Source organism: Cervus elaphus, chromosome 15 (assembly GCF_910594005.1).
Source record: "Cervus elaphus chromosome 15, mCerEla1.1, whole genome shotgun sequence".
Taxonomy (NCBI): Eukaryota; Metazoa; Chordata; class Mammalia; order Artiodactyla; family Cervidae; genus Cervus; species Cervus elaphus.
Window position 1 is genome coordinate 87,833,965 of NC_057829.1, and position 18,244 is coordinate 87,852,208.

Here is an 18,244-nt window from a genome sequence, read left to right on the forward strand (position 1 = left end):
CCACCCAGGCACTCTGAGATATTTAGATATCAACCGACACAAATCCACTTTTTAGAAAGTGTCACAGAACAGTCTAGAAGTGGTTTGGCCTTGAATTTAAATTATTGGTTAGGAAAAGTTTTGGAAACTCTCTGAAGATATTAAAGAAAAACAAGTAGAAGTTGTGGCAAAATAGCTACCTACAAAAGACTGCCCTAAACTAATACCACGCATTTGATGAGGAATATTTTTTGTTAAAAAGCATTAAAAATGTAAACAGAAATTCAACATTGTATTCTAGAAGAGGCCTCATAAGTTCACAAAAACCAAATTAACCTTAAGGGCACGCGTAGCCAGGCTGTCAAAACTGTTTCTAAGAATGAGAAGAGCTTGAGAAAATACAAAGCATTTAGTGTGTATGACTGATTTTTGCTGTAGCAACACCCACAGGTTCAACAGTCTTGCTGGTGCGTCTTCTCAGTGCCAAGCGGAAGGGCTAAGAGATGAACAACTGGAGGGCTTGTGCTCAGGGTTTCTCAGGACACTACGTCCGCGTCTATGTAGAGATGACAAGAAACACTAGCTGTTTGCTCTAGGCCAGACGTCCTTCTAAGCGCTCAACTCACACTGGCTTATATTCCATTCCCATAGTAAACCTAAGGAGAAGGCACTGTAATGATCTCCGTTTGATGGAGAGAGATGAGCAGACTAAGCCAAGTGAAATAACTACCCATGCCAGCTCTTAATCATCCCACATGACCCTATGCACCCTTCTTTGCCTTCTCTGTTAAAGTGGATCCAGGCCCTTGAAATGCTTTCCCTCTGCCCACTCCCACGATGCCAGGCTTTGCCAGCAGAAGGAGCAGGAGAGACCCTGCAGGAGAAGGGACCCGGACATCAGGAAGCTCAAGGGCCCTTACCTGTGGCTCTGACGGTCAGGAGGTGATGGCTCAGGAGCAGGTCAGAGGTCCCCCTGGAACTTGGCAACATTTCTCTCTGAGCACCATCTGCACTGGCTGCTTGGTTCATAACACAGAACATGGGACAGGGCAACGATTTTTGTAACAGATGCATTTATTTCCATTTTTGGTAAAACTATTGTCCTTCACTCCCCAAACACATTTATAAATAATGGACATTGTAAGGGTTTGGAGGATCAAATGGCAGAGTTGGAGCCTTCAGGCCATTTTCAGCCATGCAACTCTTTTGGTGTGTGTGGGGGCGTGGCTTGCCAAAAACACTACAACCCTTTTCCAGCCAATTCTGCCCTCATGGCTTCCGTGGATATAGACTCTTTTGCTGAATGAAGACAGGTGCTAGGAGTGGGGAGGGGGTGGTGGGGGCGGCTCTGACCACCCAAGGTCACCGAGAAACAGGTCCCCAGTTCCTGTCAGAGCAGCCGCCTGGCTCCAAAGTCACCTCCAGTATTAATGGTACAGACATCCAGAATGGTTTCAAACACACTGTGCAATGGTCCAAAATCTGGAGTTTGCAGAACTGGCAGAAGTTGGGAATGGTATTTTTAAAGTGATGTATTTAGGTCCTAGAAATTCGATGAAAAAGAAAAAGAAAAAAAAAAGCCAGTCCCCAGGGATCTAAGCCTGTGAGCGCATAGAAGGCTTTTGTGTCTGGGTGGAAATTGTAGGGGTAAACATCAGAAGCAAAAGGTAAAATTCAGAAGTCAAAAAATGAAAGGACTGGATCAAGTGGGTTCTGTTGGGTTGATTACCCCACTGCAGTCTGAAGATCCATTTCCTCAATGGTTATCGTTTCTGCTTGGTTTAAGTCAGCAATTCAGGAAGCTATGCTTTGCTTTATGGGGGAAAAAAAAAACATCAAAAGTAAAATAAGTGTTTCACGTCATGAAGATACGGTTAAGTTTAATGGTTTATCCAGCGTTTGAAGTCATCCCAGGTCCAGGTAGAGGGTCGGTGGGGCAGCCTGTGGTTAGACCGCGTTCCTTTGAAGGAGCTGGTCCAGTAATTGCTGGGGAAGCAGAGACAAAGACGTCAAGTTCAGGCCCAGCATCTGGGCACCACACACCCGTCACACCTGCTGGCAGCCGGGCCCTTACCTTTTTGAAGACCTCAGCCCGGAGTCTGTTACTCTGTAAGATCACCCTTTTCTTTTGTTCCTCTTTTTTCTTCCTCACTTCCGGCAAGTTATTATAGATTCTGAAACAAATTGAGAAAACATTTTGAAATGGTAGCGGGACCGCGTGCGTCTGCCAAGGCTCTGCCTGCTGTCTTCTCAGCAGGCACTTCCATTTCAAAGGGGAGATCAGCCCCCTCTGGACCACCCTGCGTCTTGGAGACCCCGAGACCTGGGACTCCCCTGCCTGTCTTCAGAGGGGGCTGCCCAGGCGGGGGCTGTGTAGTAGATGGGGCCCCACCCAGGGCAGAGCTGGAGGGGCCAGGGATTTATTTAGAAGTCACTTTTCTTTCTCTCTATCCCCTGTGATAATTGACCACTTGTTTGTAAAATGAGAGCTGCCAGGTCTACTGATTTGGCCATTCTGAGTGTACACCTCTGTGTGTGTGTGTGCATGCTCAGTCAGTCGTGTCCAACTCTTCGCAAGCCCATGGCCTACAGCCCACCAGGCTCCTCTGTCCATGGGATTTCCCAGGCAAGCATACTGGAGTGGGTTGCCACTTCCTCCTCCAGGGGATCTTCCCGACCCAGTGATCAAACCTGTGTCTCCTGCATCACATGTATTGGCAGGTGGATTCTCTACCATCTGAGTGACTTGGGAAGCCCCCTGAGTGTAAACTTACTTTTTACCAAATACTTTTTTTTGCCTCTCAGCTTTTGTCTTCCTGTGACTTGGAAAAGGAGCAGCGAATCTATGAATGTAGCTGGGGTCATATTGGAGCAGCACACACACGAAATGTGTGAGTCTGCCTCTTCACCTACTGCATTCCTAGGTAAGCTGATTCCAAACACATCGTAGGCGTAAGCATCACATGCTTGTCCTGGTGCAAAATTAGGAGCTGCCACGACACCAGCAGGGCCTCAAGGAGCCTCCTTCTGGGCACTTCCTTCTTACCTCCCTGCAGAGACTGCGTATGTACTGACGCCAAACAAGATTTTGGCTGGCATCCACGGACAGAGAGGGGACACACAGCCTGAGCTTTGAGGATGCTGAACTGGTGTCATGTGGCTGAACATCTCTTTTATTTTCCCTCATGTTTGAAAGCCCAACAAAATTTAACAAGTTCCCCTATTAAAATAATAATTACAATGTATAAAAAGATTGATAATGGCAACATTAGCAAGACATCGTCTTGGTTAATGGGCATTAGGCTAATCATCTTTTTTATGAATTTGTCCTTTAAAATTATCCTTTACTGAATAAAATATACAGCTGATTTACAGTATGGCTATAATCAGTAGAGCTGATTTACAATGTTGTGTTAGTTTCAGGTGTATAGCAGTGATTTAGCTTATACATGTACATATATTCTTTTTCAGATAGGTTATTAAAAAATGCTGAGTCCACTTTCTGGTGCTGCACAGTAGTCCTTGTTGATTATCTGTTTTACACACAATAGTACGTATGTGTTACTCCCAAACTCCTACTTTATCCCTTCCCCACCCTTTCCCCCTGGGAAGCATAAGTTTCTTTTCAAAGTCTGTGGGTCAATTTCAGTTTTGCAGGTAAGTTCATTTATATCATTATTTATTTTAGATTCCACGTGTAGCGATATCATATGATATTTATCTGACCTAATTCACGGAGTATGATCATCCCTAGGCCCATCCATGTTGCTGCAAATGGCGCTATTTCATCCTTTTTTATGGCTGAGGAATATTGTCACCCTGCTTATTTAACTTATACTCAGAGTACATCATGAGAAATTCTGGACTGAAAGAAGCACAAGCTGGAATCAAGATCGCCGGGAGAAATATCAATAACCTCAGATATGCAGATGACACCACCCTTGTAGCAGAAAGTGAGGAAGCACTAAAGAGCCTTTTGATGAAAGTGAAAGAGGAGAGTGAAAAAGTTGGCTTAAAGCTTAACATTCAGAAAACTAAGATCACGACATCTGGTCCCATCACTTCATGGGAAATAGATGGGGAGACAGTGGAAACAGTGTCAGACTTTTTTTGGGGGGGCTCCAAAATCACTGCAGATGGTGACTGCAGCCATGAAATTAAAAGACACTTACTCCTTGGAAGGAAAGTTATGACCAACCTAGACAGCATATTAAAAAGCAGAGACATTACTTTGCCAACAAAGGTCCGTCTGGTCAAGGCTATGGTTTTTCCAGTGGTCATGTATGGATGTGAGAGTTAGACTGTGAAGAAAGCTGAGCACTGAAAAATTGATACTTTTGAACTAACTCCAACTTTTGGTGTTGGAGAAGACTCTTGAGAGTCCCTTGGACTGCAAGGAGATCCAACCAGTCCATCCTAAAGGAGATCAGTCCTGGGTGTTCATTGAAAGGACTGATGCTGAAGCTGAAACTCCAGTACTTCGGCCACCTCAGGCGAAGAGTTGACTCATTGGAAAAGACCCTGAAGCTGGGAGGGATTGGGGGCAGGAGGAGAAGGGGACTACAGAGGATGAGATGGCTGGATGGCATCACCGACTCGATGGACATGGGTTTGAGTAGACTCCGGGAGTTGGTGATGGACAGGGAGGCCTGACATGCTGCGATAATTGGGGTCGCAAAGAGTCAGACATGACTGAGCGACTGAACTGACCTGAACTGAATACTCCACTGTATGTGTGTTTCACATCCTGATCCAGCCGTCTGTTGATGGACACTGAGGTGTCTTTCATGTCTTGGCTATTGTGAATGGTGCTGCTATGAACATTGGGGTGCATGCACCTCTTCAAATTACAGTTTTCTCTGGGTATATGTCCAGGAGTGGGCTTGCAGGATCATATAGTAGCTCTATTGTCAGTTTTTGAAGGCTCCTCCTCCATACTGTTCTCCATAGGAGCTATACCAATTTACATTCCCACCAACAGTGTAGGAGGGGCCCTTACTAGTCTAATCATCTGACACGAATTTTCCCAGGTAGCCATCACACCAGGTGGAAGAGACGTCCTGCAGTGTCCTGTTGTTATGGGAGTGAGGGGCCCCAGGCCCAGCGAGGTCAGGAGGCCAGTGACGTCCCTCAGCTGGTGAATGAGGTGCTGGGAGCCCAGCCTTGGTCTGCTTGACTTCTTGCAACACTGGCCCCAACCATGTTGCATAAAGTAACCTGGGAACTGCTTGCACCCATCAGAGTGGCTGGCACAGGGGGCGTCAGCATGGTATGAATTAATGAGTGCACACACGACCGCCAAGCCCAGGAGCTGTTCTAGAAGGAGCCAGGAGAAGGCCGTCAGGATCAGTAGGAAAGATGACATGTCCTAAAGATCCACAGTGGAAATCCTTCTGCACCTATAGAGACACATTGTCCCGATCTTAACCATCTGACTATGTGGGGTGTTCTGGATAAAAATTCCTAGGCCTCAATCCTGGAGCTTCTGCTGCAGTATTTTCCTAAAAGAACATCCTTAACAAATTATCGTTCATTTACGCAATGGACTACTCTGCATCAGTGAAGAAAGTCATCCATATCTATATCTTCTGACATAGAAAGACCCCACAGACATAAAGTAAAAGAAGCAAGTTACAGAAAGATAATACATAGCATGATCCCATTTATGGTCAAAAATTAGACAATTGTATATGTAACAAGTAATGTCTGTTTTCAGGCAGAGAGAAAGGCCTGGAAGGGTATAAAGGATGCTGATACCTATGGTGTCTCTGGAGGCAGGACAAGGTTGGGGAAGTGGGGTAGGAGGAGGGATAGCTGGTCATGAGGGACTTCAGTTCTCTTTCCTGCACTTGAATATTTAAAATGAAAGTGCAATTTAGTAATAGAATTAGTAACAAAGAACATGAAAGAAACATTACGATTCTGCGGGGGAGTGAAGGCTGAGAGCCGGGGTCTGGGTCCACTCAGGGCAGACCACAGAGTAGATGCCTCTCTGACTGTGTCCAGCCAGGGAAGCCGCGACGGGGGACAGAGCACCGTTACTTTCTGGTATTCTCAGAGGCTGCTCCGTCTTCAGTAAGATGACAGGGCGATGCTCTGTCCACAGATGCTGCTTTGAGATCGAGCATTTTAATTTCAAGCCTCCACAATAGTGGCTTTGGGCTTAGGGACCAGGAGGGGACCATTTGGCTGAATTTTCCACCAAACTGAAAGAGGAATGCTTTGGGCATGAGGTATACACAGTTTCATACATCTGAAACAGCAGGTCTTGACAGTGGCCCTTTAAAACCCCCCCAGTTAGAATGCTGTGAAGCCGGTGGTTAATGGGACTGTTCCCCTTCCCGCCACTGACACTTTTTTTTTAATTTACAGAGAGATTCCCTACAGATAATCAAAGCTGGCTAATGATCATGGAAACAATATAATCATGGGAAAAGCAGAGATTTTGTGCCTAGAGTGGGGAGAAATGTACTCTTCCTGTTTCAATGGTTTCTCTCAGTTGCCCTATCAGTTTGGTTTAATTATTATAATCCCCCCCTAATGCCAGATAGTTTATTATAAACTAATGACATGTTACTTGCATGAACTTGGCGAACTCTGCCGGGTTATTACGTGTGGATTGGGAGGGCTGAGCTCGGGAAGAATGGCAGCCTTTGTGTGCTGGTGAGAATGAGGGGGCGTCCAGAACTGCAACCAGCCAAGCAGGACATGGAGAGCTTGCGGCAGCCGGGCGCCAAGAAGGCCGGCTCGTGGCCCTCTGCGGCTCCGTGGCCCCCTCAAACCGTCCACCTGCAGGCCTGGAAGCTTTCCTGCAGGCCTGGAAGCTTTCCTGCAGGCCCAGAGACCTGGCTCCTCCCCCTCTTATGAAATTACCTGCAAAGGCGCACAGTGATAAACGGCACCTGCCTAGAGCAACGGCAGGAACACGCAGAAACGTTTCTGTTGAGTTTGGGGATCTCTTAGAGACCAATAACTGGACTGGTTCAGAACTCAAGACCCACCACCTTCCTAAGGGTTTTCTAAGAACGACATCAACATTCAGAGGCGCAATTCGGCAACTGCACTCCTTTGGGCCAGCTTTTCAAATTCATTCATGGCCGAGAAGACCTCAGAGCTCAGACGTGGACCGAAACGTCATGGTCCCGCTGGACACTGCCTGGATCCAGCAAGCCACCCCTCCTTCCCCCACTTTTTCCACCTCACACAATAGAACCAAGTACCTTTTAGATCTCATGTGCATCTCCTTCTCTGAAATGTACCTTTCTTTGGGCTTGAACAAGTTATCTGGGGAAAAAAATGAAAAGATGATTAATTTCAGAAGATACGGATGTTGCACTTACCTAGAAAAACATCACAGCAGGCTTGCGTGACTCTCTGTTATCCATCCTTAATCCAAGACCAGCCTGTTATAAACACCGCAGGACTCAATAGACACACACCACGCATGATTGTATCAAATTCGGCAACCTATAGGTTGGCCTTGACCACAGTCAAACACAGCATGAAGTTCAGGGTCAGCTCTAACAGACTTCTTGGGCAGTGACTGCTTTGCAGGCTTCACTGAGCAACAAAGAGTCACAGTTTACTGGGGTCGTGCCAGGGCAGCACAAAAACGTGTTTCAGCGTCACTCTGGGTGCAGGGCCGGGGAGGTGGTCATCCCGTCCACAAAGCAGTCACACTAGGTTTTTGGTGCCTCTGAGGCCACCGAGGGCAGGAGCTTTCACTCCCAACTACAGTCTCCATCGTGGATGCTCAGCCTCTACTCCCTTTCTAAGGGGGAGGAATTAGTCCTTTCCAAGGTCAGAAAATGTAATGGAAAACAGCGTAACAGTAACATCTGTCTAGTGTCCTTTGAGACAGCGCCCAGTGGCTACACATCACCCAGTCTGGAATGTCTTTTAATGAAAGTACACATTGCTAATTGCAAGGATGTTTACAGATGGCACTCATAAAAATGGTCTGCATTTTTTTTTAGAAAGAAAAAAAAAATAGTGAGTACCCTTTTGATACAACTGTGAGATGCCTGAGAGACTCTTGGCCCTATAGATTAGCCAAGAGTCTGGCACCCCAAAATGCTCCTGGGGTGCTTGCTGCACGGGGATGCATCTGAGTGGCTATCACACAAACTGCCCGGAACACCTGGATGGTAACCAGCACACCAGCCTTCACTCGGCAGAAGTAGACGGTGACTCAGCATCCTTCAGTCATGGAACTGAGGCAGGCTCCTGGCGTCCTCAGCCAAGACCCCACCAGGCTTCAGTCAGCCTCCCCACCTGGGCCTGTTCCCCATCTTCAACACTCCAACAGAGCCATCTCAGATACCCCAAGCTTGAGAATGTGCAGAAATTTTTAAGAATATACAAGAAGGCGGACCAGAGGCAAGGACATGAAGAAGTCTTTTCCTGTCTGGGCAACTATAACACGGCTCTGATTTACAGTATGGAAACGACACAGTGGCTGAGCTTGTCTTCTGTCCGGTTGTAAACATAAACGATGGTACCGTTACTCAACCTCAAAGACAAGATTCAAAGGAGAACCAAGAGAAAGGAGAAAGAAATCAGAATTTTCACAGTGAAGGGGAAACATCCCCAGTGTTTGGAAAGGCATTGGGCCACATGAACCAGGAGAGTCAGCCTCACCATGAGGACTCTGATCTGCCAAGACACCTCCCAGTACCCACCCTACCCTCTCGATCTAGACAGGGCCAGGCCAGAACCCAAGACCTCAGGAAGAGCCCAACAGCGTTCCAAAGAAATGGGGGTGTTGCCATGGCAGTCAGGGTCTCAGGCAAGCAAATATGTGTCTTCCTACAGACTCCCACTCCAGGGAGAAGGAGCTGCCTGCAGACTTAGACTCCAGTCTGCACAGCGTTCCTCAGGAGCGACTCAGGATGAGGGAGAGGCTGGTGTGGACTGAGGCAAGGTCCCCAGGGGGATAGAAACACTATGAAAAACACTTAAAAAATCTCAGCTCAATTGTTTGTGGTCTCCCGGCAGATATTAGCTCTGTTTTTGTTTTGGTTCAGTTTGATTTATTTCTTTTAAGCACCTGATACCACAATGAAGCTTTGGTCTCTTTTCCAAGAGGAAACACAAGCGAATGTGACTATCGGGCACCTCCTCTGTTTTGTTTTCTGAACTCTTCTCCGCCCGCTGTGCCCCAGCACAAGCTTAAATTCTGGGTCCAGCAGCCAACTTAGGTGCAAAACAAGCAGGTCTGCGTCCAGGAGCGCTGACCCCAGCTGGCAGGCTCCAGCCCATGCCTCACACTGGTCGCTGTTGATCTTGAGTTTTCCTAACAGCACCAGGCTCATCGGATGAGCAATGGAGGCTTTCAGAATGCGAGGGAAGAGAGGAAAAGAACAAAGTTCTGCCTCCCTGGAGGAAGTGGTTTGAAATAAATCATCGTGTGTTGTAATGGCTTCCGACCTCATTAGAGCAAAAAAAGAAAAAGCAAAAAGCACATTTGGCACTTTGAGAGGGAAGGCGGCCGGAAGAGGGAGGGGGCAGCGTGACACCAGAGGGCCAGCACTACTGGTCATAATAAACTGCTAGTATTTATTGGATCTCAATGGGTCTTCACACCAACCCTGTGACAGGCTCGTAATTTTTGCATTTCAGGGTCAGAAAATCAAAGTTCAAAGGGCCAAGGGTCCTCTGCCCTGGGTCATTCAGTGAATGAGTGACAGAGCTGGGTTTCAGTCCAAACAAGTCCAGCCCTGCCCACACATGCCCTCAATCTCAGAACATGGTCACCAACCTATGGTTTCAGAATCCACCTTTTGGGAGCCCTGACAAGTGCTGGTCAGTTTCCCAGGTGATCATTCAAAAATTTCTTTCTCTTCCCCCTTCCTCCTACATTGAAGGAGCAATGACTGTGCCTCCAGGGGATGCTCAGAAGAAAAAAAAACACTGATAAGATCTTGCCACCATGAGACTTCAAGATTGAGGGAGAAGCTGGATAATGAACAGACCAGCTACAAAGTATCAGGTGAGTGTTGTGATGAAAATGAATCCTGGCCACTTGGTCAAGTGGGTTGGGGGGGAGTCAGGAAGGCTTGAGGAGGATATATTTTACTATGATCCAAATGAGCTGGCTGTGGGGGCTGTGAGGGAGAATGAGGAAGGATCAGGGGGCCATGGCGCATACAGTGCTAGGAAGGAGGGCGTGAGAAGGCAGGTGGGGAACAGAGGTGAGAGCAAAGACTGCTGTGGTTCTCCACCCAGGCCACACTCCACCACCACCTGCAGAGTCTGACCATGATTCCCACGTGTGGGCACTGGGATCTAAACCAGAATCTCCCATGGTTCTAGTGGGCACCTTGTAATAGGGAAGAACAAATCTGACTCTCTATTAGATCCATTTCATTAATCTTTGTATCCTATTGCTTTTGCTTTGAGTTAAGAATGTTCCCGAAAGCCTGAAATATACAGGAGAGCCCTTTTTCAAGGCTCTGACCTTTAAGGGTGTAACACTCTTCCATTCATATAGAGATGAAAAGTTGCAAAACAGAAAATATCATTCGACCTGTTGGAAGTTTACAGGAACCTCATGACACCTGCAAGAATAAAGGGTTCCCACACCAAGAAGTTTGCCAAAGATAACGCCTCCCTCACTCACCATGCCTTTACAAAGGCTTTGCTGAAACCCTTAGGGGAGGTTGGACTTAGGGGCACGAGCCACCCATTTTCTTTATACGCCCCTCCAATAAACCTTTCTGTGCTCCAGACCCCTATATTTTGGGTATTGTTGGGCCACACGATGCATTGGGCACACAAACTTGCATTTGGTAACTGCTGGAGGTGGGAACCATCCTTGCTAGGTTTTGTAAGTCTATTAAGGAGAATTTCAAGTCTGTTGAGTGTTCCTTCAGAGTAAGAGACAGAGAACCACGTGAGGTTTAAAGTAGGGGCTCTGATTTGGATTCCCAAAGGATGGCTCCAGCAGCTGTTCAGAATATGCACCAACTGGATAGAGTAAGGGCTTCCTGGGTGGCTCAGACGGTAAAGAATCCGCCGGCAATGCGGGAGACCTGGGTTTGATCCCTGGGTTGGGAAAATCCCCTGGAGGAGGAAATGGCAACCCACACAAGTATTCTTGCCCGGGGAATCCCCGTGGACAGAGGAGCCTGGCGGGCTGCAGCCCACGGGGTCGCAAAGAGTCGGACACGACTGAGCGGCTAAGCACACCGGGCAGAGTCCCTTCCAACATGGCTGCAGGGAGACTGGTCAGACCGCTGTGGCTGGGTAAGCAGCGATCAGGACAACTGGGAAATAGGACGACTCAGGACTCAGCTACACCCACGGAGCATGAACCAAGCAGGTTGTGAAGGTGGGACAGAAAGCCAGGTTTTATGGGGGAGGGAGGGAGGGGGCGTCTGGGGTTAGCAGAGGCAAACTATTATATACAGAATGGATAAGCAACAAGGCCCTACTGTATCGCACAGGGAACTGTATTCAACACCTTATGATAAACTATAATGGAAAAGAATATGAAAAAGAATGTGTGTACATGTATGTATAACTGAATCACTATGCTGCACAGCAGAGGTTCACATAATGTTGTAAATTAACTATAGTTGAATAAAGTAAAAAGAAAGAAAGACGTAAAGAAAAACAGGCTTTGGGTGGGAGCCACCCTTCATTCGACTGTTCAACTTTCACCTGTTTGGCGCTCGGTAGACTCGAGGATCAGTAAGACAAAGGACTCACAGCCCAGGGATAGAGCCAGATACACGTGGCCTTCAGGTGTCACTACTGACATCTGCATCGGGAGAGGGCTCGTGGGGGCTGTGTGGTCCATCATGGAAGGGATGCAACTGGGGAGACTTCACAGAAGGACACAGCCGAACTGAATCTTGAAAAAGAAAGTGGCGTCCTGATAGTGAGAGGGAGTCCAGGAGTAAGGTGGCCCCGGGTGGAAACACAGCAAGACCGCGAGGACCAGCCTACAGCAGGAGATGGTTCTTTAAGGAAATATGCAGCCGGCTCCACTGGGGACCTCGTTTTACAGGATGGAAACCATCCTGCACGCACTTTGCTCAAAGATACGGCGAAAGCCCATCTATCCATACCCTTTTAATGGGAATTCTGCTTTTATAAAATTAAAGTGACTGGTGAGAACAATTTTCAGCCAGCTTATGGATCTTTTATGGATTTTCCTTGAAGCTTCGTGTATTCTAATTCACTAATATGGAGGAAAGAACTGAGGCTGTATTTACATCCCATTATCATTCAAATAGAGCAGGCTTCCCCCCCCCCCCCGCCCCCCGTCCCCCTTAATACAATTACTAAGATAGTAAATTGCCCATTTCTGTCTTTCTGGAAAATTCTTTTTCTTTTTTTTTTTAAACCTGAATGTCTGGTGTCTGGCTCATTATTGTATCCAAACTACTGGCTTATTGCTAAGTTCACGAGTTAAGGCCAGACACACAGTGTGAGCAAACGAGCAGCTACCAAGATTTTGGTGCTTCTGAGGCTGTTCTTGGGGAGCAGCTGAGTACAAGCCCGACACCGCATTAATCTCTATAAACACATGCGGGTGTTTATCACAACCCTCACCTCGTGTGCAAACATGTGTGCATATACAAAGGACAGGTGGCCTGAACACTCGGACAGCCACCGGTGTTACCAGAGGCAGCAAGGGTCACCGGGACACCAGTGTGATGTGTTGTTTATGAGTCCAGAGCTCATTATCCTCCTCACAGAGTCCTTATCTACAGCTCTGATTGCAAAGCTTCATTTCTCCTATTGAACAAGTAATCTAAATGATAATCAAGTTCACACTGGATTTATTAGCACAGTGCCTTTGCAGAAGCTGATTTTTGGCAGTCACCCTGAGCACTTTGAAGGATCTTTTAGAATGTGCTTCCCCAGCTTAAAAACACCAAAGCTAAGGGATGCTGTTGGAGAGAATCCAGCCAGGAGCCAACAAGCCAGTTTGGAGTAGAGAGGCCAAGTCTACACCGCCCAGTGTCTTCTAAGAAAGACACGCCCTGCCCAAAGGAATGGAAATGAGGTATGTCTTAGGGAAGGAAACCTCCAGAGGATTTTTCCCCTAAAAAAGAGGCCCCAGTAGGTGTGTATTCTAAGCTCACAAGGGAGGCTGTTCATTATGTCAGTTTCAAAGCCAGCGAGCAGCTGGCCTTCCTGCGGCTGGAATAATTGCATCACGGTCTTCGGGAGTTGAATCCAGCTACTTGCACATCATTTCCATTCGGCGCGTCTCACTGGGATCTCTCATTTGCTGACACAGGCAACAGCCAAGGGTCTACCTTGGACTAATTAGCCCTCCAGAAGCTAAACGATGTGCATTGCACCGTAGAAAAGCTAGTTAAAGACTCACAGGTTGTTCACCTCCAAAGTGCTCTTGTGATGATAAAATCCTGGGCTGGATAAACATCGTCATCTTTCTGCAATCCTTCTATGCTTCTGTGGGACCCTGAAGGACAGTTTCACATGGTGAGCTGCCCATTCCAGGCGCCTGGGTAGTGGGTGGAGGTTGTGTGTTTCATTTACATAAAAATAACGCTCTACAACAATCAGACAATGATCATTCGGACCCAAAAGAGAGACACTAATGTCACAGTTTAGAGATGCAAGGAGGTTCTCAGATCCTTCAGGTAAAGGTATCCAAAATTAAGAAATGAAAAAGAAACCAGAGGTCTGCAGAGAAATCTGTTTCTCTTTCCACGCTCAGGTCAAGAAATGAGGCATCACAGGCTTCTGGTTAATGCAAGTGAATTGTTCTCTCTGCAGAGAGCTTGGTTCCTGCACATGCAGACTGATCCTCGAGTTTCCAGCAGAATCACTATCCTGGGGACTCTGTGAACACACAGGGTGCTGGGTGCTAAAGGATGGATTTGAGAAAGGGTCTGGGCGTGGGATTGTTGGTGGCTCAGTTGGTAAAGAATCTGCCTGCAATGCAGGAGACATGGGTTTGATCCCTGGGTTGGGAAGATCCCCTGGAGAAGGACATGGCAACCCACTCCAGTATTCTTGCCTGGAGAATTCCATGGACAGAGGAGCCTGGCGGGCTACCGTCCATGGGGCTGCAAAGAGTCAGACACAACTGAGCATGCACACGTGTTGACACTGACCTGCCCCTAGGCATGGGGTGGTGGGGGGGTTATGAGAAGGGCCCACCAGGCACTCTGGAAGCCCACGAACCTTCCCACACATCCTCATAAGGTCGAATCCTTGATGCAACATGGGCAGACCAGGGACCATGGCTTCAGCTCCCCCAGTTAGAAAAACCAGATCCCCAAGTCAAACTGTTTAAAAGGAGTCTTACCACAATTCTGTTGCTCTCTCTCTCAGACCCAAGAGCTCCATCACAAGCTGCTTTCCCGTCTGTCCCCCAGGCCTTCTCCTTTATGGTCCTAGATTCAGTCTACTTGGCTGTCTGCCATAAGAAGCCCCTGAACAGGCTAAAATCATGCAAGTCCAGTTCACTCAGCTGTCTGCGGTATCAGAAACTCGAAGATGGACTCAGACCCCACACAAGACCAGACGCTAACACACTGAACGCTCAAGGGCTCCCATCAGTTGCCTAAAATGTGCATTTTCCCCCCTGGGTTCAGCAAAACAGGTACAGCATTTCTCACAATGAACTCACTGGTGAATAAAGGCGAACCAAAGGAGCTAGACAGTCTTACCAGCCTCTAAGGTTTAATGACCCCAGTTCTGAGTGACCTCATTACACACGGCAGGAAATCATCATTGGTTTCTGTTTCATGAAAATAATACTAGTGTTAGTACGTTAAGCATCGTGTTTTTATGATGTAGCTTCGATGCTTCCTTTGGCCTGCCTGACCCTCCACACCATGAAAGAGATGTCCACTTGGGATCCAAGTCTGCAGACCTGAATCAGGTTAGGCCTCAGCTTGGTGCTCTGTGCCCTGGAACTGGCCACTCAAGCTTGCTGGTCTTCTGTTCCTCCTCTGCTCCATGCGGGGACAGCATCTGCCTTAAAGGTCCTAGGGAGGTCTCACAGGAATGGTCCATATGAACATGCACTATAACCTTGGAGACGCCAGCGGCAGCCACAATGCTAACAGCCACCAGTCTCCAAGCGTCCCCTGCCCTGGCCCCCATTTGTGCCTCAATTCACCCTGTGACTCAGGAAAGCAGGTGTTTTCCTCTTTACAGATGAGCAGAGGTCTCGAAGGTCAGCAACTTAACCTCAGGTCTCAAAGTAAGCAGCTAAGAGGCCTGAGAATCGAGTCACTGATGGGATCAATGGGCTGTTTATTCGCTACAGAAGATAGATGGCTGTGGTTCTCAAAGTGGGGCTGATGCTTTAGCAGAAACGCCAACGTCTGTGCGGTGTCTGCTTCCCCTTCATTCCCCAGACCAGCAGCACCCGCATCACTGGGGAACTCATCACAAGTGAAAGTTCTTACCCTGCCCCAAGTCAGCGGGCTCAGAAGCTCTGGGGCCAGACCCGTGTCCTGTGAGCTCTCAAGTCCTACAGGGGATTCTCAGGTCTGAGGACCACTGAGAGAAGGTAACAAGAATGATAAGGAAAACGGCCACGTCCTTCCAGGGGTTTCCAGGCTTTGCAGAAGGACTGCCAAATATTATACAGGAAAATCTGCATTTCAGATCAACAATGAAACATTGTTAGCATAAGTATATCCTACACTCCTAATGAAACCTCTTGATGAAGGTGAAAAAGGAGAGTGAAAAAGCTGGTCTAAAACTCAACATTCAAAAAAATGAAGATTGTGGCATCTGGTCCCTTTTCTTCATGGCAAATAGATGGGGAAGAAAAGGAAACAGTGACAGACAAAATCACTGTGGACAGTGACTACAGCCACAGAATTAAAAGCCATTTGCTCCTTGGAAGAAAAACTATGACAAGCCTAGAGAATATATTAAAAAGAAGAGACATCACTTTGTTGACCAAGGTCCATATAGTCAGAGCTATGGTTTTTTCAGTAGCCATGTATGGATGTGAGAGTTGAACCATAAAGAAAGCTGAGCACTGAAGAACTGATGCTTTCTAACTGTGGTGCTGGAGCAGACTCTTGAGAGTCCCTTGGACAGCAAGGAGATCAAACCAGTGCATCGCAAAGGAAATCAGCCCTGAATATTCATTGGAAGGACTGATGCTGAAGCTGAAACTCCAATACTTTGGCTGCCTGATACGAGGAGCCGACTCATTAGAAAAGACCCTGATGCTGGGAAAGATTGAAGGCAGGAGGAGAAGAGGGCGAAGGAGGATGATTGTTGGATGGCATCACTGACTCAATGGACATGAGTTTGAGCAACTCTGGGAGATGGTGAAGGATAGGGGAGCCTGGCATGCTGTGGTCCATGATGTAGCAGAATCAGACATGACTGAGCAACTGAACAACAATAATATTCCATGTAATATTTGGGACCTACTTATGCTAAAAGAGGTTTTGATGCCCTGAAATGCAAATTTAACTGGGCATCCTGTATTTTCACTTAGTGACTCTGGCATCCCTATTTTGAGTGTGTGAAGAAACTCTCCCTGTCGTGGCAACAGATAATCAGGTCACTGGCTCCAGGGCCCCCACGGGCATCGTCTGATGCAGCTGCCTGTGTCACGGGGAAGGCGAGCCTCTGCCCCAATTCCACAGTTACTTCTCTGGTAGCTTATTGCTTCTCTGCCATTTTTCAGCCCTTGGTGTGGGGAACACCACCCTCCCTGGTTATTTCACGTTGTGACATTGGTGACATGCTTTCCGAAGGGGTTTTGACTGGCTGCTCCTTCTCCGCTGGACTCCGCTGGGTGACAGTGTGAGGGCCGTGTTACAGATTCCAGGGGAGCCCACGCGGAGAGAGGTTCTGCGCCTGTCAATGGACAAGCCTCCAGGGAGCCAAGCTGGCCACAGTCTGTGAAACCGGCACCACACCCTGCCGCCCAGAGGACCCCGGGCAGCAATCATTGCTTTCTGGCACTGCTAGACCAAAGGGATTCAGATAAGGAGAAGAAGACCTTCCCGCAGTCTCAGATTTTTGTGGGAAATGGCAGATTGAAATTCCAGTCGGGGCCTCTTTAGCAAAGCATGGTATTGGGTTGGCCAAAAAGTTTGTTAGGGTTTTTCCTTCACATCTTTTAGAACAAAACCCGAATGAACCTTTTGGCCAACCCAATAGATAGTCTTAAAAGCAAATATTCCTAGAGCTATGTTTCCAAAATGGTTGCTCAAGAATTAGATAAAAGCATTCCAAGGTCAAAGAAGTTTAGAGAAAATAAGCTTAAACAAATTTAAGCAGGCTTCATTGTTGCAGGACTTATCAGTGCCTTTAACATACATGGGCATTGTAAACCTCCCAGAGAATACAGTTTACAAAATAATCCAAAGGAATTGGTCTCCCTCTTGAATGTATTTTTGATTGTCTAGGCTTAATGATGCTGGGGGGAAAAGTGACGATTGCAGAACATTAGCAAGTTATAATTAGTTTTCAGTTTTCAAAGTTATTATTTGTGGCTATAAAATAGGATTTTAAATATACAAAATGTGATATACTGCCTTCACATTTTCTTAAGAGTATGTGTGTGTGTGTGTGTGTGTGTGTGCACCCGTGCACGTGCGTGTGTGGGCTGAATGGCAAGTTTAAATTAGTCATGTAAAGAAACCGTGGCAACGGCTCAAGTCATACTTCACCATAAAACAGCGACATCCAGAACATGTCTGAATGGCTAGCTGTTGATCTGGGAGTCACTGCCTGCTCAGGTCCAGGGTTTCCCAGCATTATTTAGAGAACCACAAAATACGGTGATTTATAGATGATGAATAAACTTTCATTCTGGTTGCCAAGTAGATTTATATCCTTAGTGTCACTGAAAGGTTTATTACTGAACTGCACTGGGGGATAAAAGGGAAATCATTTGGAAAATAAAATCCAGGCAATTGGGCGAGTTCCCATAAAGACTTTTTTCCTTACCACTCTGCAGTTCTGTGCTTTTACCTTGCATTATTTTAATTGGAAATAACACTGTCCTACAACTCTACTTCTAATCAATAGACATAAATTGATCTTTTCTTCCTGTGTTTTTTAGGGGAAAAAAATACAACACACAACACCTTTATCTTTGGTCTGCAAAGGATACCAATAACAGCAACATGCAAATATCTTTGAATGAGGGAAAGTCTTTTAGCTAAATCATGCTTCTTGTTTTCTTTGCAGACTGATGAAGTAACAATTGACTTTTATCTGATAAGCACATTTTAAAATCCCTTTGTGAGCAACGGGAGAACTAGCCCCAAATATTTTTTCGGATGATTGA

The 18,244-nt window shown here is 46.9% G+C and overlaps 1 protein-coding gene across 2 annotated transcripts in view; it reads right to left on the reverse strand.

Moving 5' to 3' along the window:
- Positions 1-1,826: 1,826 nt before the first annotated feature.
- Positions 1,827-18,244, reverse strand: part of C15H10orf90 (chromosome 15 C10orf90 homolog) — a 252,369-nt gene continuing 235,951 nt past the window's right edge. For both annotated transcript variants that reach the window (XM_043926098.1, XM_043926099.1), the window contains 3 exons: positions 7,200-7,263; positions 2,054-2,153; positions 1,827-1,965 (listed from right to left, as the gene is read on the reverse strand). In XM_043926098.1, the coding sequence (XP_043782033.1) occupies positions 1,927-1,965; positions 2,054-2,153; positions 7,200-7,263 (203 nt within the window). In that variant the 3' untranslated portion in view covers positions 1,827-1,926. The remainder of the gene's footprint in view (positions 1,966-2,053; positions 2,154-7,199; positions 7,264-18,244) is intronic.